Source organism: Nomascus leucogenys, unplaced genomic scaffold (assembly GCF_006542625.1).
Source record: "Nomascus leucogenys isolate Asia unplaced genomic scaffold, Asia_NLE_v1 Super-Scaffold_241, whole genome shotgun sequence".
NCBI classification, from domain to species: Eukaryota; Metazoa; Chordata; class Mammalia; order Primates; family Hylobatidae; genus Nomascus; species Nomascus leucogenys.
In genome coordinates this window covers 2278003-2304185 of record NW_022095767.1, presented here as the reverse complement: position 1 = coordinate 2304185, position 26183 = coordinate 2278003, and the positions used below count along the sequence as shown (strand labels likewise).

The window sequence follows — 26183 nt, the reverse complement described above, 5'->3', positions numbered from 1 at the left end:
CAGAAACTGCCAATTTTTTTTTACCACAGAGGTCTGGATAGTAAATACGTTTGACTCCGTGGCCAGATGATTTCTGTTACAACTACTCAATTCCACCGTTCTATTGAGAAAGCTGCCATGGGTGATATGTAAATGAATGGGTGTGGTTGTGTGCCAATAAAACTTTATTTACAAAAACAAGTGGTGGGCCGGGTTTAGTTGGTGGGCCAGAGTTTGCCAACAGCTAACAGAGGTTACAGCAAAATGTCTGATTTCCTGGAACTTTGAGAGAGAGTCCTCCTATAACCAGGTGGACCTCCCTCTACCCCTCCTGGGACCACATCTACTCTTGGCAACCAAAGATTTTGGCTTTGACAATAATTTAGAATTGAGATGTAATTCTAAATTATTGTGGCTTGTGGGCCAAATCTGGCTTGCAGAGCATTGTAAAGAATGTGCAGCAGGGCTGAGGTCAGGAGTTCAAGACCAGCCTGGCCAACATGGCGAAACTCTGTCTCTACTAAAAATACAGAAATTAGCTGGACGTGATGGCGGGCGCCTGTAATCCCAGCTGCTCCTCGGGAGGCTGAGGCAGGGAGAATTGCTTGAATCCAGGAGGCAGAGGTTGCAGTGAGCCAAGATCGTGCCACTGCACTCCAGCCTGGGCGACAGAGCAAGACTCTGTCTCAAAAAAAAAAAAGAACAAAAAAAAAACGCAACAGAGACTATATGTGGCCCTTCACAGCTTCACAGAAAAAGTAAACTTTCAAAATAGAAAGTGTCCTTACTGAACTTGTCATTCTGGGCCTATTTTGGGGCCCTATTTGCTAAATGAATGGCTTGATTTGCCTTTTTCAACATTCATTTTTAAAATAAAATTCCTTATCATACAGAGTTCAGCTAGTTTTTAATTGGCACAAATGTGCATATGCCTCTAATCCATATTCATGAGTTACTTTCTTCTGCCTTTTGATGTCTCTGTCCACAATAGCCTTTGGAATTATGATTTGTAGTTGCTACATAGAATTTAATCTCATGACTGGGGTATCATTTATTTTTGGGGATTTGGATTGCCTCTGGTTTTTACCATGTTAGGTAATACTAATTTTATCTGGAAAGCAGTTTAGCTTTTTGGATTGACAGCTTTAGTTATTGTTTCAGTCAGTTCTTGCTGCGTAACAAACTGCCCCCAAAGGTACTGGTTTAAAACAAAGGACATTTATTCTTTCTCTCAATTCTGCAGGTTCACTGGGTGATTCCTTTGTCCTGGGCCTGTCTGGCTGGAGCCGGATGGCCTCATTCACATGGCTGGGGCCTCAGCTGGGGGCACTTGGAGCTTTGTCCCCATGTGTTCTCTCACTGCCCAGCGAGCTAACCCAGGCAAGGAAGGACATGCCCCATATACAAACACTTCTCAGGACTCTGTTTACATCACATTTGCTAGTGTCCGTTTGGCAAAGTGAGCCCGTGGCTAAGCCCAGAATGAGGAAGTACAATACATCCTCCAGCTGGATACTGAGGCTTCCAGAGGCTCATAGATACAGAAAGTCATGATTCCCTGGGGGCCATAATTGCAAAGTTTATTAATATATTATCCTATATGTATTAATCCTGTAGGCCCTAAGGAAATAATTCAAATTTGGGGCAGGAAACAAAGCTCTATGCACAAGATTTTCATCAGTAGCAAAATATGCAAACCACTAGATGTCCATCCATTGGAGAATGAACACATGGAAGACGGTGCATCCATAGAATTGGTGGATGAAGAGCCATTTAAAATGATGTTTGGGGGCCAAGCATGGTGGCGCATGCCTATAATTTCAGTGACTCAGGAAGCTGAGGTGGGAGGATCGCTTGAGGCCAGGAGTTTGAGCCTGGGCAACACAGCCAGACCCCATCTCTGCAAAAAAAATTTCAAAATTAGCTAGGTGTGGTGGTCTGTGCCTATAGTCCCATCTACTTGGGAGGCTGAGGAGAGAATTGCTGGAGCTCAGCAGCGCCAGGTTATAGTGGGCTGTGACTCAGTCACTACACTGCAGACTGGGTGACAGAGCAAGAAGACTCTGTCTCCAAAAAAATAACATAAAATGTTTGGGATGACCTTTGTTCAGTGTAACATAGAAGTTAAAATTACACGCTCTGGAGTTTAGTTCCTTCTTGTTGTTATCCCCCAGCAGTTAAGAATCCCCGTGTATCCGCCAGGCGCAGTGGCTCACGCCTGTAATCCCAGCACTTTGGGAGGCCGAGGAGGGTGGATCATGAGGTCAGGAGATTGAGACCATCCTGGCTAACACGGTGAAACCCTGTCTCTACTAAAAATACAAAAAAATTAGCCGGGCATGGTGGCGGGCGCCTGTAGTCCCAGCTACTTGGGAGGCTGAGGCAGGAGAATGGCGTGAACCCGGGAGGTGGAGCTTGCAGTGAGCCGAGATCACGCCACTGCACTCCAGCCTGAGTGACAGAGTGAGACTCCGTCTCAAAAAAAAAGAAAAGAAAAGAAAAAAAAGAATCCCCCTGTATCCAGACTACCTTATGATAGAGGAAAAGCTTATTAGCTCCCAGAGCTGAACAACTGAAGAGCTTCAGACATGGCTGGATCCAGGATTCCTTTGGGTCAGTTGCATCTTTTTTTTTTTTTTTTTTTTTTGAGATGGAGTCTATCTCTGTAGCCCAGGCTATGGTGCATTGGTACGATCTCGGCTCACTGCAACCTCCGCTTCCTGGGTTCAAGTGATTCTCCTCCCTCAGCCTCTTGAGTATCTGGGACTACAGAAACCCACGACCTCACCCGGCTAATTTTTGTCTTTTTGTAGAGACGAAGTTTCACTATGTTGGTCAGGCTGGTCTCGAACTCCTGACCTTGTGATCCGCCTGCCAAAGTGCTGGGATTACAGGCGTGAGCCACCATGCCCGGCTGGTGGAAGGTATTTTTTTTTCTTTTGCTAGTTTCATAAACAAAGCCACCTCTAGCTATTTAATTGCATTATTTTTCAGTATCTCCCGTTAAAAAAAATTTTTTTTTTTTTAGAGACAGAGTCATGGTGTGTCACCCAGGCCCGCCACCCGCCACCTGCCACCATGCCCAGCTAATTTTTTTTTTTTTTTTCAAACAGAGTCTCGCTTTGTTGCCCAGGCTGGAGTCTCGCTTTGTGGCACACACCTATAATCCCAGTTACTCAGGAGGCTGAGGCAGGAGAATCGCTTGAACTCGGGAGGTGGAGGTTGCAGTGAGCCAAGATCGTGCCACTGCACTCCAGCCTGAGTGACGAGAGTGAAAAACACTGTCTCCAAAAAAAAAAAAAAAAAACGAAGATGCATTTCCCCTTTGTCCCGGATAGCAGCTACCTTGGGTTTCTATATTTGCTTATTTGTCCCTCTCTACTCGGTGACTCATTCCACTTGGAAGAAACTTTGGACTGGAGTTCCCTGCCCCCACCTCTGCCACCAGACTGATTTGTTTTCTTGCTGTTATTGTCACATGATAAGCACGGGGTTGTTGGCTTTTTTTTTTTTTTTTTTTTTTACATTTCTTTCTCTTCTCCACTCTCCACCCCCCTCCTAAATGTTCCAGCCCGGTTCTCTGCATGCACTATTAGCTTGGAACTGTTTCGAAAACTTTTCAGTTTTGTCTCGATGCTTGCAGGTTTCATGGTCTTATTCCCGAGAGCCTCCTGTCTCTTCTCGTAAGTTCTGGAATTATCTCTAGTTACGTGCTTATCACAGGGTATGTTTCCCACTTTGCGAATCTCCATTTGGGTGGATTCCAGCTGTTTTATTTATTTATTATTTTATTTTATGTATTTATTTTTGAGGCGAAGTGTACCACATTTTCTTTTTCTTTTTGAGACAAAGTCTCCCTCTGTTGCCCAGGCTGGAGTGCAGTGTCGCGATCTGGACTCACTGCAACCTCCGCCTCCCGGGTTCAAGTGATTCTCCTGCCTCAGCCTCCTGAGTAGCTGGGATTACAGGCGCCCACCATCACGCCCGGCTAATTTTTGTATTTTTAGTAGAGATGGTGTTTCACCATGTCGGCAAGGATGGTCTCGATCTCTTGACCTCGTGATCTGCCTGCCTCGGCCTCCCAAAGTGCTGGGATTACAGGCGTGAGCCACCGTGCCCAGGCTTCAACTGTTTTTATAATGATTTAAAAAAAAAAATCGAAAGACAGCACCATGGCAAAGAAAGAGCTTTTTTGTTTGTCCTTAGACATTAAGCCCATTTATCCATTTGGTTCTGATGCAACAGAGGCTGGGAGTTGCAGGGAAAGGCAGGAAATCTGGCATAGGCCCTGCAGATCCTTCATTTCCACCCTTTTCTAATTTTGCTGGAGACATGGCAAAAATATTCTGCAGTGGTCTTAGGGACAGAGAAGTTCTAGAGCCAGACAGTTCTCTTTTTTTCCTTTCTTTATTTTTTATTTTTTATTTATTTTTTGAGACAGAGTCTCACTCTGTCACCCAGGCTGGAGTGCAGTGGCGCGATCTCGGCTCACTGCAAGCTCCGCCTCCTGGGTTCATGCCATTCTCCTGCCTCAGCCTCCTGACTAGCTGTAGAGCCAGACAGTTCTGAGTTCAAGAGCTGGCCCTGCCACTTTGCAGCTATGAGATCGCGGACAAACCATATAATCTCTTAAACCAGGGGTCAGTCAGTAAACTATATCCCATTGGCTAAATGTGGCCTGCTGCCTGATTTCTAATGATTTGTAAGCTAGGAGTCACTTTTGCATTTTATTTATTTATGTATTTATTTTTGAGACAGAGTCTTGCTCTGTCGCCCAGGCTGGAGTGCAGTGGCACAATCTCGGCTCACTGCAACCTCCGCCTCCCGGGTTCAAGCAATTCTCCTGTCTCAGCCTCTGAGTAGCTGGGACTATAGGTGTGCACCACCACACCCAGCTAATTTTTGTATTTTGGGTAGAGACGGGGTTTCACCATCTTGACCAGGCTGGTTTCGAACTCCTGACCTCAGGTGATCTGCCCGCCTTGGCCTCCCAAAGTGTTGAGATTACAGGCATGAGCCACCGCACTCTGCCCACTTTTGCATTTTAAAATGGTCAGGGAAAAAACAATCAAAGGAAGAATAAGGAGAGATGTGAACCAAAGAGTACAAAGTTTCAGACGGGAGGAATACGTTCTAGGAATCCACTGCTCTGTAGATGAATGGTGACTATAGCTAATAACACACATTGCAAAATGGCTAGAAGAATAGATTTTAAATGTTCTCACAACAAAGAAATAAGTACATGAAGTGATGAGGATTTAATTAGCTTGTTTTAATCATTCCACAATTTATACTGTATCATAACTTTACCCTGTACCCCATACGTGTATACAACTATTATTTTTATTTTTGTTTATTTATTTTAGAGACAGGGTCTAGCTCTGTCACCCAGGCTGGAGTACAGTGGAGCCTTCATAGCTCACTGCAGCCTTGACTTCCTGGGCTCAAGTGATTCTCCCACCTTAGCCTCCTGAGTAGCTGGGACTACAGGTGCGAACCATTGTGCCTGGCTAATTGTTCTATTTTCTGTGGAAATGGGGTGTAGCTATGTTGCCCAGGTTGGTCTCTAACTCCTGGGCTCCAGCAATCCTCCCTTCACGGCCTCCCATAGGGCTGGGATTACAGGCACGAGCCACTGTGCCTGACCTATAATACTGTTGTCAATTAAAAGTAAAACAAATGATTTTTAGGAATATTATGGAAAATAATATTAATAGAAAATAGATAATAGGGCTGGGGGCCATGGCTCATGCCTTTAATCTCAGCACTTTGGGAGGACGAGGTGGGCGGATCACTTGAGGTCAGGATTTTGAGACCAGCCTGGCCAACATGGTAAAACTCTGTCTCTACTGAAAATACAAAATTAGGCAGGCGTGGTGGTGAGCTCCTGTAATCACAGCTACTCAGGAGGCTGAGGCAGGAGAATGGCTTGAACCCAAGGAGGCAGAGGTTGCAGTGAGATGAGATTGAGCCATTGCACTCCAGCCTGGGCAACAAGAGTGAAACTCCGTCTGAATGAAAAAAAAAAAAAAGGAAAAGAAAAGAAACCATCAGGGTGTAATGCTCGGCTTCTGGCTTAGGAAGTCTGGCTCTTACCGATAATGATAACCTCTGCATATATCCTTATCCATAGCACTGTCGTTATGAAATTCTGCAATTCTCAAAGTCGCTTGTGTATCTTAGTCTGTGCTTTGCTGCCTTGGCATCGTTTCTGAGTAGGATCCTGGCTGTGAGCTCCCTGCTAGGGGTGGACACTCCCAGATGTGCAAAGCTCAGCCACCCTCCTCCTCCTCCTCTCTTCCTTCCAGGAGCTGCATCTCTGCGTCTCCCGCAAGCACTTCGCTCTGGAACGGGGCTGCAGGCTGCGCGGGCTGTCGCCGGGGAACTACAGCGTGCGAGTCCGGGCCACCTCCCTCGCGGGCAACGGCTCCTGGACAGAACCCACCTATTTCTACGTGACAGACTATTGTAAGTCTCCATGGCAGCCTCAGCTGGCTGGGGCTGTGCTTAGCACTGAGCATGGTGGGACATTGCAGAGGATGACATGGAGAGACCACAGGTGCTGGCCCTGGCCTTGACTCTCAGGCCTACCAGCTGCCGCTGTGTGACCGGGGCTAGGTGCTTGCCCTCTCTGATACTGCACTTTTTTTTTTTTTTTTTTTTTGGAGATGGAGGCTTGCTCTGGAGTGCAGTGGCACAATCTCAGCTCACTGTAGCCTTCACCTCCGGGGTTCAAGTGATTCTCCCACCTCAGCCTCACAGTAGCTGGGACTACAGGTGCACGCCACCACGCCCAGCTAATTTTTGTGTTTTTAGTAGAGATGGCATTTCACCATGTTGGCCAGGCTGGTCTCATACTCCTGACCTCAAGTGATCCACCTGCCTCAGCCTCCCAAAGTGCTGGAATTACAGGCATGAGAGCCACCATGCCTGGCCTGCTCCTGCACTTAAAAAAAAAAAAAAAAAAAATGTTTCAGAGGTACTTGTGCAGTTCATTATATAAGTAAATTGTGGCCGGGCGTGGTGGCTCACGCCTGTAATCCCAGCACTTTGGGAGGCCAAGGCAGGCGGATCACGAGGTCAGGAGATTGAGACCATCCTGGCCAACACGGTGAAACCCCATCTCTACTAAAAATACAAAAATAAATTAGCCAGGCGTGGTGGTGGGCGCCTGTAGTCCCAGCTACTCAGGAGGCTGAAGCAGGAAAATGGCGTGAACCCAGGAAGAGGAGCTTGCAGTGAGCCGAGATCGTGCCACTGCACTCCAGCCTGGGCAACACAGTGAGTCTCTGTCTCAAAAAATAAAATAAAATAAGTAAATTGTGTGTCGTTGGGGGTTTGCTGTACAGATAATTTTGTCACCCATGTAATCAGCATAGTACCTGATAGGTCGTTTTTTGATCCTTTACCTCTTCTCACCCACCACTCTCAAGTAGGCACCTGTGTTAGTCTGTACTCACACTGCAATAAAGAAATACCTGGCTGGGTGCAGGGGCTCACACCTGTAATCCCAGCACTTTGGGAGGCCATGGTGGGCAGATCATGAGGTCAGGAGTTCGAGACCAGCCTGGCTAATATGGTGGAACCCTGTTTCTACTAAAAATAAAAAAAAAATAGCCGAGCATGGTGATGCGTGCCTGTAATCCCAGCTACTCGGGAGGCTGAGGCAGGCGAATCACTTGAACCCGGGAGGCGGAGGTTGCAGTGAGCCGAGATCGCGCCATTGCACTCCAGCCTGGGTGACAGAGTAAGACTCTGTCTCAAAAAAAAAAAGAAAGAAAGAAATAGTAAAAGAGAGAGAGAGAAGGAAAAGGAAGGAAGGAAGGAAGGGAGGGAGGGAGGGAAAAGAGAAGAAGAGAAGAGAAGGGAAGAGAAGAGGCCTGAGACTGGGACTCAGTAATTTATAAAGAAAAGAGGTTTAATTGGCTCCCGGTTCTGCAGGCAGTACAGGAAGCATGATGCTGGCATCTGCTCAGCTTCTGAGGAGGCCTCAAGAACACACTTTTTAAACAACCAGATCCCATGAGAACTCACCCGTTATACAGTACCCAGTAGGAATGTTGCTAACCCATTAGAAACCGCCTCCATGATCCAATCACCTCCCACCCGGCCACTCCTCCAACACTGGGGATTACATTTCAACAAGAGCTTTGGATGGGGACACAGATCCAAACCGTATCAGTCCTGGTGTCTGCTGTTCCTTCTTTCTGTCCATGTGTGCTCAGTGTCTGACTCTCACTTACGGGTGAGAACATGAGGTAGTTGGTTTTCTGTTCTTGTGTTAATTCAGTTAGGATAATCACCTCCAGCTGCATTCATGTTGCTGCAAAGAACATGATTTCATTCTTTTTCATGGCTGTATAGTATTCCATGGTGTGTGTGTATCACATTTTCTTTATCTGGCAATCCTGCACTTCCTCATCTGTACATGGAGATAATAACAGAACCACTTCAGGAGGTGGAGGGACATTTTAATGACACAAATGTTAAGTGCCTGGCACCTGTTGCTAGTGTCTCCATCTTTGTTATTAGAGTTTTTCGGCTGGGTGAGGTGGCTCACACCTGTAATCCCAGCACTTTGGGAGGCTGAGACAAGAGGACTGCTTGAGGATAGGCATTAGAGATCAGCCTGAGCAATATAGCAAGACTCTGTCTCCACAAAAATACCAAAATTAGTCAGCTGTGGTGGTGCATGCCTGTAATCCCAGCTACTTGGGAGGCCGAGACAGGAGGATCACTTGGGCCCAGGAGTTTGAGGTTGCGGTGAACTGTGATCGTGCCACTATACTCCAGCCTGGGTGACAGAGCAAGACCCTGTCTCTAAAAAATAAAAATTAAAAGAATTTTACATCTATCAAAAGTCATGCTGGGATCGGGACTAGCGATGTAATTTGCAAGACCCAGTGAACAATGAAAATGCAGAACTCCTTGCTTTAAAATTATTAAGAATTTGGCCGGGCATGGTGGCTCACGCCTGTCATCCCAGTACTTTCGGTGGCTGAGGCGGGAGGATCACCTGAGGTCAGGAGTTTGAGGCCAGCCTGGCCAACAAGGTGAAACCCCGTCTCTACTAAAAAAACAAAAATTAGCCAGGCGTGATGGTGCATGCCTATAATCCCAGCTACTTGGGAGGCTGAGGCAGGAGAATCTCTTGAACCCGGAAGGAGGAGGTTCCAGTGAGCCGAGATCGTGCCGCTGAACTCTAGCCTGGGTGTCAGAGCAAGACTCCGTCACAAAAATAAGTAAATAAATAAAAATTAAAATAAAATGAATAAGCATTTCAGAGGGGCAACAGCAGAGCATTAAACTGACAGTAAAGCATCCTGCATCCACTGCCCGAGATGTGGGAGGGGTGGAAATGAGTAGCGATTTGGGGCGGGGTGGGGGGTTGGGAAGAGTGTGCTTCCAGAATACTGACCTCTGAGCCCACTGCCTGGTCCCACTGAACCTACAGGGCTGTTTTGGGACTGCTGGAAAATCAGGGTGTGGAAGAGCAGCAGAGAGGTTCATGGACAAGGGAGGGAGGGAACAGGGTGGCCCGCCCATTCCAGGAGTGGATGTGATTTTTCGTGTGAACTTTGTTGGAAACACATTGATATGAAACATATATTTTCTTATTCTATTTCAGTAGATGTCCCGTCAAATATTGCAAAAATTATCATCGGCCCCCTCATCTTTGTCTTTCTCTTCAGTGTTGTGATTGGAAGTATTTATCTATTCCTGAGAAAGAGGTGAGTTCAGTGAGTTCAGCGGTGTGCTGGGAACAGTTGGTTCTCTGGGGGAAAACATGCCTTGATATAGGTATAGGTATATTTAAGTTTACAGATGTGCAATTTACAGATAATTGTCATAATATGATATACACGACTCTTTATTGTAAATTCCCTCTAGCCAGTTGATTCTCACAGAATGTTTCTGTTGATTTTTTTTTTTTGCCCAAACCTTTATATCCAAAGCCACCTATTATTGCAATTGATTAAACGGTATAGCTCCAATGTGAATGTTGAGTAATTTTTCAAAATTTACATTAAAGAGTAGGACATGGCTGAGCACAGTAGCTCACACCTGTAATCCTAGCACTTTGGGAGGCCAAGGCGAGTGAATCACCTGAGGTCAGGAGTTTGAGACCAGCCTGGCCAACATGGTGAAACCTCATCTCTACTAGAAATACTAAAAAATTAACCAGGCGTGGTGGCGGGTGCCTGTAATGCCAGCTACTCAGGAGGCTGAGGCAGGAGAATTACTGAACCCTGGAGGCGGAGGTTGCAGTGAGCCGAAATCGCACCATTGCACTCCAGCCTGGGCGACAGAGGGAGACTCTGTCTCAAAAAAAAAAAAAAGTAGGACAAAACTGAAATAAGACATATATGTTCATCAGTGATATGAGTGATGTCTTTGCTGAGTCAGATAGTAATTTATAAATACCAGAAGAACATTTTCTTAATGTTTTGTGCCACGTGCGATGTCACAGTTGCAGACATGACACGCTTTTAAGTTTAATCTACATGATTAAACATTTTTCTCAGCTGGGCACTGTGGCTCAACCCTGTAATCCCAGCACTTTGGGAGGCCAAGACGGGCGGATCATGAGGTCAGGAGTTCGAGACCAGCCTGACCAACATGGTGAAACCCCGTCTCCATTAAAAATACAAAAATTAGCAGGGTGTGGAGGTGTGAACCTGTAATCCCAGCTCCTCAGGAGGCTGAGGCAGGAGAATCGCTTGAACCCGGGAGTCGGAGGTTGCAGTGAGCCGAGATTGCGCCATTGCACTCCAGCCTGGGCAAGACAGCGAGACTCTGTCTCAAAAACAAAACAAAACAAAACAAAACATTTTTCTCATCACCTTCTCAAGCCTGGACAAACAACAGAACAACAAATCCAGTCCCAAGTTATAGCATTTGCCAGTTTCCGTAATGTAAATATTCTAATATTTACTATTCTAATATTTATCTAATATGCATGTCTAATTTCAAGCTGTAGACATAATATCACTGAGTGCAGTGTTGGAAAGAGATACATAATAGCTCCCCATTGAATCCACCCTATGGATACAATATGGTGTCTAAATGATATAATGTAAATAACCTCAACTGCATTGATCATAGTAAAATGTCATATGAGGGTTAGGAAGTGATGAGTTTTGAACATGTATTGTCTTTGCTTTTAGCATAATTTATTTAATTGTAAGCCTCTATAATTTACATTTTGTGTTCTATTTGGAAGGCACTGTACAATTTAATCTTTAATGATGCTTGTGTTTAACAACTGGCTCACTAGTTTCCTGAAAATTTAATAATTGTTTCTCATCAGTTGGGATGAGCTCGCTCTAGAACAGTACTGGGTGAGTGGTTTTTAAGTGTTACATGGACGGCCATAAGTTATAATAAAAGCCAGCCAGAGCCCTGCATGGTCGTGCACATCTGTAATCCCAGCCACTTGGGAGGATGAGGCAGGAGGATCACTTGAGACCAAGAGTTCAAGACCAGCCTGGGCAACATAGTGAGACCCTGTCTCTATGAAATTTTAAAAATTAGCCAGGTGTGGTGGTGAGCACCTGTATTCCCAGCTATTCAGAAAGCTGAGGTGGGAGGATCTCTGGAGCCCACAAGGTTGAGACTGCAGTGAGCTATGATTATACCACTGCCCTCCAGCCACAACACAGCAAGACTGCAACTCTGAAACGTAAAACAAAACAAAACAAAACAAAACAAAAACAAAAACAAAAAAAAACCACCCAGGGAGGGATGAGTGCTCCCATGTTGATACACTTAAGTACCTGTCTGATGGGCTTCCATTCAAAACATAAAGGTCCCCCATCCCTGCCCTAGACTGCATCTAGGATTACGGGGATTCTCTGGTAAGGGCTGCCATTTGCCTTGGGGAGTCTTGTATGAAACACCTTTCTGCAGAGTTCCATGAGAATCTCAAGCTAACATCCCTCGTTTTTCTCCTCTAGGCAGCCAGATGGGCCGCTGGGACCACTTTACGCTTCTTCAAATCCCGAGTATCTCAGTGCCAGTGATGGTGAGTACCATCCCTTCCCTGTGGGTGGCCAGAACCCTACTCATCAGCTTCCTTTGCCCTCACCATTGAGTGAGAGTGAAGGATGGGTTCCCCAGGGAGGCCAAGAAAAGCCCTCTTATTCATTTGAGCTTGCCAAACTGCCCTTGCTGCAGAAACCTCATTACTATGTGCATCTGGACACATGGTATTTGGCACCTGCCTGAATGGGCTCATCTAGCTGGTCTGGGACCCTTGGACAGGGTCGACCACTTGGGCTGGGCTCAGCTGGGCGGTTCTTCTTCTGGTCTTGCCTGGCTTCACCCATGTAGCTACATTTTGCTGGTGTGTCAGCTAGCACTCGGTAGTCTTAGATGATTTCACTCACATGTCTGGTGGTCGGCAGGCTGGGTGGTCCCAAGGTGGGGGCCCTAAGCTGGGGGAGGCTGAGCCTCACTCTGTCCATGTAGCCTCTTAGGCTCCAGCAGGCTGGCTCAGGCTTCATTGCATGGTCCTATGTTGGTTCCTAGTATCAAGCTCCAGGGCAATAGTCCCTTCCAAATCTCTGCTTGTGTCATTCTTGTTGATTCCCATTGACCAAAATAACTCACAAGGCCATGCCCAGGGCCAAGGGGTGGTGAGATAGACTCCACCTTTTCATGGGAAGAGCTCCAAGTATCCTGGCTTTTTTTTCCCCCAAGCTATTACAACCTGTCTTTCCATCCCCTTGGCACTTTGCAGAAACAGTAGTCTCAGGTGCGAAGTAGCATCATTCCATAGCAAGGGCCTGAAATCAGACAAGAAGGATGGGGATGCAGATTTGCCTCAGGACATATTGGCCAGGATCTTGGACCAGTTGTGGCTCCTTCCTTGAGTCTCTGCCATGCCCTCTCCATGGGTGCAGATGCCTGTCCTGTTCTCAGCCATATGCCCAGTGCCTGGCATGGGTCCTGGATCACAGAACTCATTTCATGAGTGTTTTTGAGGGGGTTTGGGTGAGGGCTTAGGTGGAAGGTGGCTGCAGACCCCTAAGGGATCCGCCAAGGATGCTGTGTAGATAAGTGAGAAGTAGTGTTTCCATGCTCTGTGTACGTGCCGGACGAGTGGGAGGTGCCTCGAGAGAAGATCACCCTCCTTCGAGAGCTGGGGCAGGGCTCCTTTGGCATGGTGTATGAGGGCAACGCCAGGGACATCATCAAGGGTGAGGCAGAGACCCGCGTGGCAGTGAAGACGGTCAACGAGTCAGCCAGTCTCCGAGAGCGGATTGAGTTCCTCAATGAGGCCTCGGTCATGAAGGGCTTCACCTGCCATCATGTGGTGAGTCCAGCGGGGATGGGACATGGGCTGGCTTTCTTGCCCTTTCCCTCTCTCTGCCTCCTCCTCCTGCACAGAGCAACAGAGGACACAGGGTGTAACCTCCTACCCACCCCCCACTCCACTAAGCTTCCCATCCTAGAGGTGCAAGGAGGGATTTTTCCCTTCTCAAATCCCATCCTCTCCCACTTCACCTGGAACCAGACTCTATCACTGTCTCATCACTTTCTGGAATGCTTCATTGCTTTCCAGAATCTTTCATCACTTTCTGGAATCTTCCACCACTTTCCGGAATATTCCATCATTTTCCAGAATCTTCCATTGCTTTTTAGACTCTTCCATGTCTTGCTTTTTCCTGGCTCCTTTGTAACCCAGGACCACATAGAGGTCCACCTGATACCACCTGCCCTTGTTCCTACTCTGCTTTGAAGGCAGCACAAACTCTTCCTGCCTTTCTGCTCCTTTGTTTCTCTTTGAGTCCCATGTGCTTTCATCCTTTCCACACATATTTATGGGGCATTTAAAGCCCTGCTATTGTCCCTGTGATACAGTGGATACCTGCCCCTGTAGAGCTTCCAAAACAGCAGGTGGAGGCAGACTCCAGAACCTTTATTTTTGTTTCATATATATATATTTTTTTTATATATATATATATAATTTTTTTTTTTTTTTTTTCCCTGAGATGGAGTCTCACTTTGTTGTCCAGGCCGGAGTGCAGTGGCACAATCTCAGCTCACTGCAAGCTCCGCCTCCTGGGTTCACGTTATTCTCCTGCCTCAGCCTCCCGAGTAGCTGGGACTACAGGCGCCCGCCACCACGCCTGGCTAATTTTCTTGTATTTTCAATAGAGACGGGGTTTCACTGTGTTAGCCAGGATGGTCTCGATCTCCCGACCTCGTGATCCGCCCGCTGCGGCCTCCCAAAGTGCTGGGATTACAGGCATGAGCCACCGCTCCCAGCCTACTTTTATATATTTTTAAGACAGAGTCTCTGTCGCCCAGGGTGGAGTGCAATGGCACAATCTTGGCTCACTGCAACCTCTGCCTCCCAGGTTCAAGCAATTCTCCTGCTGCGGCCTCCTGAGTAGCTGGGATAACAGGAGCCCACCACCACACCCAGCTAATTTTTGTATTTTTAGTAGAGATGGGGGTTTTGCCATGTTGGCCAGGCTGGTCTCGAACTGCTGACTTCAGGTGATCCACCGGCCTCAGCCTCCCAAAGTGCTGGGATTACAGGCATAAGCCACCGCCCCCGGCTTCCTCCAAACCCTTTATACATTAGGAGAAAATGCTATGGAAACATGAAGAAAGGGAGGAAAGGAGGGTTGGACAGGGGTCTATTTGAGCAAAGACTTAAAGGACATGAGGAGCTGGGCCCTGTGGATGTGGCAGGGAACAGAGAGCCAGGCAGAGGGAATGGTTAAAATACAAAGGCCTGGCTGGGTGCGGTGGCTGTAATCCCAGCACTTTGGGAGGCTGAGGCAGGCGGATCACCAGAGGTCGGGAGTTCAAGACCAGTCTGACCAACATGGAGAAATCCTGTCTCTACTAAAAATACAAAAATTAGCCGGGTGTGGTGGCAGGCGCCTGTAACCCCAGCTACTCGGGAGACTGAGGCAGGAGAATTGCTTGAACCCAGGAGGCGAAGGTTGCAGTGAGCCGAGATCGTGCCACTGCACTCCAGCCTGGGTGACAGAGCAAGACTCCGTCTCAAAAAAAAAAAAAAAAAAAAAATACAAAGGCCTATCTGTCTGCTGTCCAGGCAGGTCTGTCTGCTCTCCTAGACCAGGGCTGAGCATGCTGCATCCAGGCCACAGGGTGCTGTGTGTGACATAGACACCAGGCAGGGAGAACCTTGGTGAGTCGAATCACGGACCCTCCTCCAAGAACCCTGGTTGCTTGCCCCGCAGGTGCGCCTCCTGGGAGTGGTGTCCAAGGGCCAGCCCACGCTGGTGGTGATGGAGCTGATGGCTCACGGAGACCTGAAGAGCTACCTCCGTTCTCTGCGGCCAGAGGCTGAGGTGAGCTGCTTTGGGGGACCCAGCGGGGTACTCGGTGGGGCACCCGCTCCTGGCCTCCTCGGATCCCAGTTCTGCTGAAACACCAACCCCGTGTTTCTGTTTTAGAATAATCCTGGCCGCCCTCCCCCTACCCTGCAAGAGATGATTCAGATGGCGGCAGAGATTGCTGACGGGATGGCCTACCTGAACGCCAAGAAGTTTGTGCATCGGGACCTGGCAGCGAGAAACTGCATGGTTGCCCATGATTTTACTGTCAAAATTGGAGGTTCGTCTGGCTTTCTGCTTTGAAAACATAACGACCCAGGCCAGGTTTGATTTCAGAAGGAAGTTGTCTATAATGGGCCGTTCAGGCTTTTCTGATAATATAAAGGGGCAAGATACTTCTTTTTGTTTTTGTTTTTTTGTGGGGTTTTGTTTTGTTTTGTTTTTTTGTTTTTGAGACAGAGTCTTACTCTGTCTGTCACCCAGGCTGGAGTGCAGTGGCGTGATCTCGGCTCACTGCAACCTCCACCTCCCAGGTTCAAGTGATTCACCTGCCTCAGCCTTCCGAGCAGCTAGGACTACAGGTGTGTGCCACCACACCCGGCTAATTTTTGTATTTTTAGTGGAGACGGGGTTTCACCATGTTTCCCAGGATAGTCTTGATCTCCTGACATCATGATCCTCCTGCCTCGGCCTCCCAAAGTGCTGGGATTACAGGCGTGAGCCACTGCACCAGCTTTTTTTGTTTTTTCTGACATGGAGTCTTGCTCTGTCACCCAGGCTAGAGTGCAGTGACAGGATCTCGGCTCACTGAAACCTCTGCCTCTCAGGTTCAAGTAATTCTCCTGCCTCAGCCTCCCAAGTAGCTAGGATTACAGGCGTGCACCACCACATGCAGCTAATTTTTGTACTTTTAGTAGAGACAGAGTTTCACCATGTTGGCCAGGATGGTCCCAAACTCCTGACCTCAAATGACCCACCTGTGTTGGCCAAAAGCCCTGGGATTACAGGCATGAGCCACTGTGCCTGGCTGGGCAAGATTTTGGATGGGGACCCCCCCCCCCCACCAGCTGTCATTTAATTGCATGTATTGATAAACTCACTTACCCATTCACTTCTTTAAAAGATATGTTTATAGGACCGGGGGTCCCGCCTGTAATCTCAGTGCTTTGGAAGGACAATATGTAAGGACTGCTTAAGTCCAGGAGTTTGAGACCAGCCTGGACAACATAGTGAGACTCCATCTCTATGAAAAAAGTTTTTAAAAAGTTGGGTGTGGTGGTGCACACCTGTGGTCCCAGCTACTCAGGAGGCTGGGGTGGGAGGATTGCTTTAGCCCAGGAGGTGGAGGCTGCAGTGAGCTGTGACTGCATCGCTACACTCCAGCCTGGGGGACAGTGAGACGCTATTTCAAAAAACAATTAAAAAAGGAATATTGAGGGGACCAGAGCAGCGTGAGATGTGAGGTTGAGGAGAGAGGCAGAAACCAGACCCAGAAGGACCTTGCGTGTCATGGCAAGTCATCTCGACATTATCTTACATGAGCGAGGGGCAGCAGGAAGTGATTTGATTCTATTTATGACTCATAAAGACATCTCCTGGCCGGGCGCTGTGGCTCACGCCTGTAATCCCAGCACTTTGGGAGGCTGAGGTGGGCAGATTACCTGAGATCAGGAGTTTGAGACCAGCCTGGTCAACACAGTGAAACCCCGTCTCTACTCAAAATACAAAACATTAGCTAGACATGGTGGCAGACAGCTGTAATCTCAGCTACTCAGGAGGCTGAGGCAGGAGAACTGTTTGAATCAGGGAGGTGAGGTTGCAGTGAGCCAAGATTGCACCACTGCACTCCAGCCTGGAGGACAGAGTGAGACTCCATATCAAAAAAAAAGAAAAGAAAAATGTAGCTTCTTTGTGATTTGGTACCTTCTTTTCCTTCCCCTTAAACAATAGCCCATCTTCCCCCTTCACTTCCCCATGAGTACCCTCAGAATCCATTCTTACTGGATTTGGCCACCACCCAGGTGAGCGCAGACATGGGCCAGGTGAACCCCTTAGGGCTCTGCGAGAGGTGGGGCAGTCAAGATGGCAGATGCTAGGACCAAGGCTGAAGGTTAAGAGCGTGTGAACCTTTTGTGTTGTCAGACTTTGGAATGACCAGAGACATCTATGAAACGGATTACTACCGGAAAGGGGGCAAGGGTCTACTCCCTGTACGGTGGATGGCGCCGGAGTCCCTGAAGGATGGGGTCTTTACCACTTCTTCTGACATGTGGTGAGTTGTGTGTGGATGGGTGGATGGACGCTGGGCTTGAATTCCAGGTGCTAGTGACAGCCAAGAGCGGGGGAAGGAAGGCTGCCATCCTCCTGGATGCCCCATCAAGGAAAGGAAGGCAGCGTCCTGTCTGAGGATCTTCCCACGGCTACTCTTATGTCCTGACTAATCCTGTAGGCATTGTGAACCCCGAAAATCTGAGACAGGTCTCAGTTAATTTAGGAAGTTTATTTTGCCAAAGTTGAGGACGCATGCCCGTGGCACAGCCTCAGGTGGTCCTGAGGACAGGTGCCCAAGGTGGTCAGAGCACAGTTTGGTTTTATACATTTTAGGGAGACATGAGACATCAGTCAACATATATAAGATGAACATTGGTTCAGTCTGGAAAGACGGGACAACTCGAAGCGGGGAGGGAGCTTCCAGGTTGCAGGTAGATAAGAGACAAATGGTTGCATTCTTTTGAGTTTCTGATGAGCCTCTGCAAAGGAGCCAATCAGATATGCAGGTATCTCAGTGAGCAGAGTGGGGACTCTGAATAGAATGGGAGGCAGGTTTGTCCAAGCAGTTCCCAGCTGGACTTTTTCCTTGAGTTTAGTGATTTGGGAGCCCCAAATTGATTTTCCTTTCACGGCATTTATGAACTGCAGCATGAATTGTTTTATTAAGTGGCCAACCATGTTCTAGAAACCAAGAGATGTGTTTGTGTGTGTGTGTGTTTGTGTGTGTATGCGTGTTTGCGTGTGTATGTTTGCGTGTGTTTGTGTGTTTGCATGTGTGTGCGTATGGGTGTGTTTGGGTGTGTGTTTGGGTGTGTATGTGTGTATATGTGTTTGCATGTGTGTGTGTTTGCATATATGTGTTTGCATGTGTGTTTGCGTGTGTGTGTTTGCATGTGTGTGTGTGTAAATGGCTTCTTTGTTACTACTCTCAACTGTCATTGGCAGGTCCTTTGGCGTGGTCCTTTGGGAAATCACCAGCTTGGCAGAACAGCCTTACCAAGGCCTGTCGAATGAACAGGTGTTGAAATTTGTCATGGATGGAGGGTATCTGGATCAACCTGACAACTGTCCAGAGAGAGTGTAAGTGTAGAAAGGGTTTAAGGTGTGTGAGGTGTTCGTTGAAAGGGTATTGCCCTTTACACGTGTGCTTGGTTTTGCCTTTCCTATGTCTACACGCTCACCGTGTTTGCATGCTGTATGTTACAGGTGTGTTTGTGTTTGCATAGCTTGTCTTTACATGCGTGCTTGTATTTGCATATTGCATTGTGGTACACACACTTGAGTTTCCATATGTACTACATGTATGCTTACATTTGCATAGTATATATTTACATAGGTATTTATGTTTGCATATTATATGTTTACGTGTGCATCAGCATATGGCACATGTACACCTCGTTTACATATTATAAGCACACATATTTACATATGTGCTTATGTTTGCATATTATGTCTTTACCTGTATGCTCGTGTTGCAAATCATATGATTTTCTTGCATATTGTATCTTTGGAAGGTTGCACAAACCTGTGGCAGTAGTTATCTTGGGAGAAGGGAACTGGAGACCTGGGGTTGAGGGAGAGAGACTTACATTTGCCTGTTAATTTTTTTTTTTTTTTTTTTTTTTTAGACAGTCTCGCTCTATCACCCAGGCTGGAGTGCAGTGGTGCGATCTCGGCTCACTTCAAGCTCCGCCTCCCGGGTTCACGCCATTCTCCTGCCTCAGCCTCCCGAGTAGCTGGGACTACAGGCGCCTGCCACCACGCCCAGCTAATTTTTTTTTTTTTTTTTGTATTTTTAGTAGAAACAGGGTTTCACCATGGTCTTGATCTCCTGACCTCGTGATCCACCTGCCTCGGCCTCCCAAAGTGCTGGGATTACGGCCTCCTGTTAATTCTTTATACACTTAAAATTTTGTTGGATGGCTGGGCATGGGTGGCTCGTGCCTGTAATCCCAGCAATTTGGGAGACTGAGGTGAATGATCACCTGAGGTCAGGAGTTCAAGACCAGCCTGGCCAACATGGTGAAACCCCATCTCTATTAAAAATATAAAAATTACCCGGGCGTGGTGGTAGGTGCCTGTAATCCCAGCTACTCAGGAGGCTGAGGCAGGAGAATTGCTTGAATCTGGGAGGCAGAGGTTGCAGTGAGCAGAGACTGCACCATTGCACTGCAGCCTGGGTGACAGAGTGAGATTCTGTCTCAAAAACAAACACAGACACACAAAAATTTTGTCAGGCATACATATTATGCATTCCCCCCTCCAAATATATATATATATATACACACACATATATATATATACACATATACATATATCTACACATATGTATATGTGTGTGTGTGTGTGTGTATATATATTTAGATGAAGTCTCGCTCTGTCACCCAGGCTGGTAGAGTGCAGTGGCGCAATCACAGCTCACTGCAACCTTGAACTCCTGGACTCAGCCTCCTGGCTCAGCCTCCCAAAGTGCTGGGATTACTCTTGAGCCAGTTTTGAAATGAGGCAGCCCTTTTCAAAACCATCTTTCAGGCTGGACAGGATGGCTCATGCCTGTAATCACAGTACTTTGGGAGGCTGAGGCAGGAGGATTGCTTGAGCCCAGGAGTTTGAGGCTGCAATGAGCTATGATTGCGCCACTGCACTCCATCCTGGGTGACAAAGTGAGAAACACTGTCTCAAGAAAGAAAAAGCAGCCAGGCATGGTGGCTCACACCTGTAATCCCAGCACCTTGGGAGGCCAAGGTGGGTGGATCATTTGAGCCTAGGAGTTTGAGGCCAGCCTGGGCAACATAGCAAAACCCTGTCTCTGCAAAAAATACAAAAATTAGCTAGGCGTGGTGGTGCACACCTGTGGTCCCAGCTACTTGGGAGGCCAAGATGAGAGGATTGCTTGAGCTTAGGAGGCAGAGGCTGCAGTGAGCTATGATCATGCCACTGCACTCCAGCCTGGGTGACAGAATGAGACCCTGTGTCCAAAATAAGAAGAAGAAAAGCAAAAAGAAAACACCATCTCTCAGCACCTCTAGCATTGCTATTTCTGCCTTGACAATTGTCCACACACACAGCCAGCATCTGATGTGAGCACGTGTGGTCCGTGGGTGTTGGCTGCAGGGACGAGGGTGGGGGTTGGGAGGATGCTTGGCTGGGCCCCCAGACTCACCCAGGACGCGTCCTTCTGCCCCGCAGCACTGACCTCATGCGCATGTGCTGGCAATTCAACCCCAAGATGAGGCCAACCTTCCTGGAGATTGTCAACCTGCTCAAGGATGACCTGCACCCCAGCTTTCCGGAGGTGTCGTTCTTCCACAGCGAGGAGAACAAGGCTCCCGAGAGTGAGGAGCTGGAGATGGAGTTTGAGGACATGGAGAATGTGCCCCTGGACCGTTCCTCGCACTGTCAGAGGGAGGAGGCGGGGGGCCGGGATGGAGGGTCCTCGCTAGGTTTCAAGCGGAGCTACGAGGAACACATCCCTTACACACACATGAACGGAGGCAAGAAAAACGGGCGGATTCTGACCTTGCCTCGGTCCAATCCTTCCTAACAGTGCCTGCCGCGGCGGGGGCGGGCAGGGTTCCCATTTTCGCTTTCCTCTGGTTTGAAAGTCTCTGGAAAACTCAGGATTCTCACGACTCTACCATGTCCAATGGAGTTCAGAGATCGTTCCTATACATTTCTGTTCATCTTAAGATGGACTCGTTTGGTTACCAATTTAACTAGTCCTGCAGAGGATTTAACTGTGAACCTGGAGGGCAAGGGGTTTCCACAGTTGCTGCCCCTTTGGGGCAACGACGATTTCAAACCAGGATTTTGTGTTTTTTCGTTCCCCCCACCCGCCCCCAGCAGATGGAAAGAAAGCACCTGTTTTACAAATTCTGTTTTTTTTTTTTTGCTGGTGTCTGAGCTGCAGTATAAAAGACAAAACTTCCTGTTTGTGGAACAAAAGTTTGAAAGAAAAAACAAAACAAAAACACCCAGCCCTGTTCCAGGAGAATTTCAAGTTTTACAGGTTGGGCTTCAAGATGTTTTTTTGTTTGTTTGTTTTTTTGTTTTTTTTTTTTCTCATCCAGGCTGAAGGATTTTTTTTTTTTTTCTTTACAAAACGAGTTCCTCAAATTGACCAATAGCTGCTGCTTTCATACTTTGGATAAGGGTCTGTGGTCCCGGCGTGTGCTCACGTGTGTATGCGCGTGTGTGTGTCCATTAGACACGGCTGATGTGTGTGCAAAGTATCCATGCGGAGTTGATGCTTTGGGAATTGGCTCATGAAGGTTCTTCTCAAAGGTGCGAGCTCATGTCCCCCTCTCTCCTTCCTTCTTATTGACTGGGAGACTGTGCTCTCGACAGATTCTTCTTGTGTCAGAAGTCTAGCCTCAGGTTTCTACCCTCCCTTCACATTGGTGAAAAGATGCTTTTTGGGAGCCAAGGGAGGAGCATTTCATTTGGAGTGATTATGAATCTTTTCAAGACCAAACCAAGCTAGGACATTAAAAAAGAAAGAAAGAAAGAAAGAAAAAACAAAATGGAAAAAGGAAAAAAAAAAAAAAAGAACTGAGATGACAGAGTTTTGAGAATATATTTGTAACATATTTAATTTTTAAAGTCTCTGGTATTAGCCTCATAAGTTATTGACTATTCCCCAGGGTTGGCGGGGAGTGGGGACGTGAGTTGGTCTGCCTGTCGTGGGGCTGGGAAGGGGAGGGAGTCAGGCACAAGTGGCCTCTTTGTTTGGTCTTAAAGGCGTCCGTTTCTGGGAATGAAGCCACGTTCGCTGCTAACACTTTTGGACGTTGTCAGGCCACGTGGAGTGTGTGGGAGACTAGGTTTTATGGATGGTCTGGTTCAGGTACCAGGTCTGCTGGAAGGTTCCTGTTCGGATAAGCTGGTAGCTACCTAGCTCTGAGCCTGCCTTCAAGAACACCTGTGTTCAGCCTCTGGTTCTCTGTGTGTACCTCTTGTGGCGTTTCCTCTCCTGGGTGTGAACATCCTACCGTTATTGTGCAAACCCAAGAACATCAGATCCCAAAGCGTAACAACCTGGATGGACTTTGGGAACATCTAAGCAATAGAGAGGTACACTGAGAGTGCGTCTTGGTCCCCTCCACCCTGAGAGCATCTGACGGTCCTCAGTACTGAACTCCCGGAGGCTGCTGTGAGCCCGGTGACCTCATCTGGGCCAGGTGTGGTGCCCGAGCAGAATGCTCAGGCGCTTACAATGTTGCAATCCCTAAGAGAGGAGAGTCTGGAGGAGAAACCGTGAAAAAGACCTTTCACGCCACCAAAAACTTCCGAATGGGCGTGAATCCACCGTTTCTTCTCTTTGCAAAAAGAACCACCACAGCTGCTCAAAGAACATAGTGAATTCATCACTTTGGTTCATCAAGAAATCATCGCCCTTGATTCCTGAGTGCATTTTCTTACAACTTTTTGACTGCTTCCTTTTCTTCTTCTCTTAAGAGTTGTGGGCTTAAGAATGGGATAGAGTCATAATGGCAACCTCCAAGCCCTCTCAATTCTTGATTAAGAACACAGGTAGACATGAATCCCAATGGTCTATTGCTATCTTATTTATATGATTTGGGAAAATACAGCATGTAAAAATATTGCTGAGGAGCCTCAGTGATTGGGTACAAGAAGCAAGAGTACGGAAATTATTTTTGCCAAATTTATTTTGTAAATATGAGGGTCTGTACCTAAATTAAAAAAAAAAACACGTAGATCTAGGTATTTTGTTCTCTTCTTAGTCAATTTGTAGTGGTTGTATACTACACTAGCTGCAATTTTCACATTTTTCTAATTCAGAAAGGTTTTTCTTATATTAGGGGAAAAAGTATTTATTTTAATATATAAAATCACTCTGAAAATCACTCTCATAAAAAATGGAGCGCATGTAAATTTTTATCAAAGAAAAATAAACAGGTGAATGGGGGATAGTGATTTTCTTTTTTCAGCACAGTCTACCTCAGTGTATTGTTAAGATGTGATTCAATCATGGACATCTTTGCGATTTCAGAATTCTACCTGGAACCGGTCTGAATCAGGGAACGTGTGTATCGGCTGATTCAAATGCCAGGGACCAGTAAGAATTTTGAGGGAGGGAGTTGGGATGGAGAAGGTATGGCCTCTATGTGAGCATAGATCCTTTTCTTCCTGGCTGGTAATATTCTTCTCTGAATTTAATCTTCCTTTAAAAGAAAAATCTCCATCTATTGTCACTGTGTTCCCCAAACATAAACTAAGTTCCAGGCTGTCATGATGTATCTGATATATGGGGTACCCCCGCAAGGTGTACCTTCCTTTGGTGAGAGATGGCTTCTGGGGCAAAGACGGGCTTTGATTCAGAACAAGCATTCCCACCTGTTCCATGGAATCCCCCTGAAGTGAGCACAAAGGTGCCCTGGGCTCCCTGATGGTTTATTCCCACTCCTTTCAGGCTGGTGATGCACCTTACACACAAACACCTAATGCAATGTCTTTTTAAATTCTCCAAGTGGGATGGGAGCATGTGGGGGAAATTCCAGTCCAAAACCCATTAATGTGCTGAACACTTTTTTTTTTTCAACAACCCCTTGGACCTCTGTGTTGGGGTTTGATTGACCTCAAGCTGATATTGTTGGACCTTGTGCAGCTTTGATAACCCATGTCAGAGTCTAGGCAGGGCCAGTGGGGCCCAAATCTTGCTGCTCTTGTACTTTTAGGCACTGCCCTTGCAGACTCACCTTTCTCCACCTGCCCTGGAGAAAGGTAGGGTGCCGGGCCTGCCCCTTGCAAATGGGGTTCACCAATTTCATTTATTTGACTCTACTGCCTCAGTGAAAAGAGCAAACGGCTATTGGGTTGCAAGCCTCCTTTGACATTAGGAAATGTTGACTTTTTAACAATAAAACTTTGGTCCTAGAAAGACACAGTTGTCCTGTGAGTTTGTAGTGTTAAGTTGCAACAACAACAAGAAGCAACAAAACCAGCTTAGGCTAACACTTTTTGTTGCTTGTTTTTAAAGATGTCTCACTAGGATTAAAACCCTTTTCATTAATGTAGTGAAAGCCACACAGGAGTTTCTTCTTCCAAGAGGAGAATACTAAGCACGTCACTTTCGCTCTGCATCAGTGATGTCAAATACGCATCAGAAAATGTTCAGGTTTTGGGAGCTGTCCTAGGTGCTGTTGCATCATTGGAAGTAGTGAGAAGGAGAAGCACTGCTGCTTGTCTGGATGTAGGCTGAGGACGATTGAGAGAAGCTGTGGGAACTGACACAGGGGTCTGCACAGGTCATCCTGCGACCCTGGGGACTATGTTGCCAACTGACGGACAGATCTTTCACTGTATCCTACCAGGGCAGGTAGTCCACCAAGAAATGTGCTTATTGGATTGGGAGGTGTTTATTTGTAGTCTGCTGCAACACGTGTGAAAAAGCAGGAGCGTCATCAGCATATGACTTGCACTGGTCATCTGGTAGATGGATGTGCTTTAGTCCCAGTGGTAATCATTTCTCTCCTTCACAGTGGGTGGAAGTTTAGGGTTAAATGTCCTTTGAATGCCACCTGGTGAGTCTTTGACACCTTAGGCTCTTCAGAAACGACGGTTTTGTTGAGGATGGGGAACAGGGAATGCCGATTTTATATACATGGTACACGTAGAGGGGTGTCACTTCAGAAAATCTTCCAGCATGTTCTTCAGAATATTAATTTATGTGAGAGGTGAGGTTGGGAATGAAAAGAACAGTTCAGCACTTTTTTTTTTTCCTAGAACATACAAGAGAACATGGTGGACTTCCAGGGGGCTGCAATGGAAGACGAATATTTCCTTAAGGGTCCCCGAGAAATGGGGGTGAGGGGAGGGGACACAACAGCTTTTTGAGCTTACTGTTACCTTCTAATACCAGTCAAGGTCCAGAACCAGCCACCAGCCAAATTTCTATCTGGGTGTGGGCCACTGAAAATCCTTGTTAAAAACCAGATCATAAATCTGGGGCTCTTGGTCCCATTGGAGAAGGAAGGAAGAGCCTCAAAATCAGTGTGCCTCCATGCACATATTCAGGAACGGCTTGTTTAGTCTTTACACTTTGCCTGAAAGTTGCTGCTCCTCGTCCCTTTGTGTGCCTGGGTGGCCTCGGCCCTGCGTATTGGCAACGCAGGATCAAATGTGCCGCAGCTTTTGCAGAAAACAACTCAGAAACACAAAACCCACCAACAGCTCAATTCTTATTTTTTCAATGTTTTCCTACAAGAGCCAAGTAACACCATGTACAGAAGACGCCTTTTATTTGGAATATTGAAATCGTTCTGCATGTAAAATATGGGATAATGACCTGTTTATATTAAAATTCTGATTAAATTATCTGAGAATATGCTTGTTTTTGTGTGGTGTCCCGGTAAGGACCTGTCGTGTGGTCAGGGCATGTGGCTGTGAGTTGGGCTGTGTTAAGGAAAACCTCTTGGAATATGTAGGTACCTTTTTTTAGAGGAGAAAAACACCTAGATTCTTCCACACATGAAAAGGGAGGTTAAATAATTGCTACCAGCAGAGTTGTTGACTCGCAGGGACATACTTGTATGGCCAAAGTGGTGTTTTAAATATTGCACTATTTCCATACCATTTGGTAAGTAAGCGCTT

General features: G+C 46.9%; 1 protein-coding gene across 4 annotated transcripts in view; it reads left to right on the top strand.

Annotated features, from left to right (window-relative positions):
- INSR (insulin receptor) overlaps positions 1-25915 on the top strand; it is a 175349-nt gene extending 149434 nt beyond the window's left edge. For 2 of the 4 annotated variants that reach the window (XM_030807714.1, XM_030807712.1), the window contains 9 exons: positions 6288-6447; positions 9608-9710; positions 11937-12004; positions 13053-13297; positions 15204-15314; positions 15420-15579; positions 17442-17571; positions 18516-18650; positions 20760-25915. In XM_030807714.1, the coding sequence (XP_030663574.1) occupies positions 6288-6447; positions 9608-9710; positions 11937-12004; positions 13053-13297; positions 15204-15314; positions 15420-15579; positions 17442-17571; positions 18516-18650; positions 20760-21114 (1467 nt within the window). In that variant the 3' untranslated portion in view covers positions 21115-25915. The remainder of the gene's footprint in view (positions 1-6287; positions 6448-9607; positions 9711-11936; positions 12005-13052; positions 13298-15203; positions 15315-15419; positions 15580-17441; positions 17572-18515; positions 18651-20759) is intronic. The other 2 variants (XM_030807715.1, XM_030807713.1) reach the window with 1 other exon arrangement.
- Positions 25916-26183: the final 268 nt, after the last annotated feature.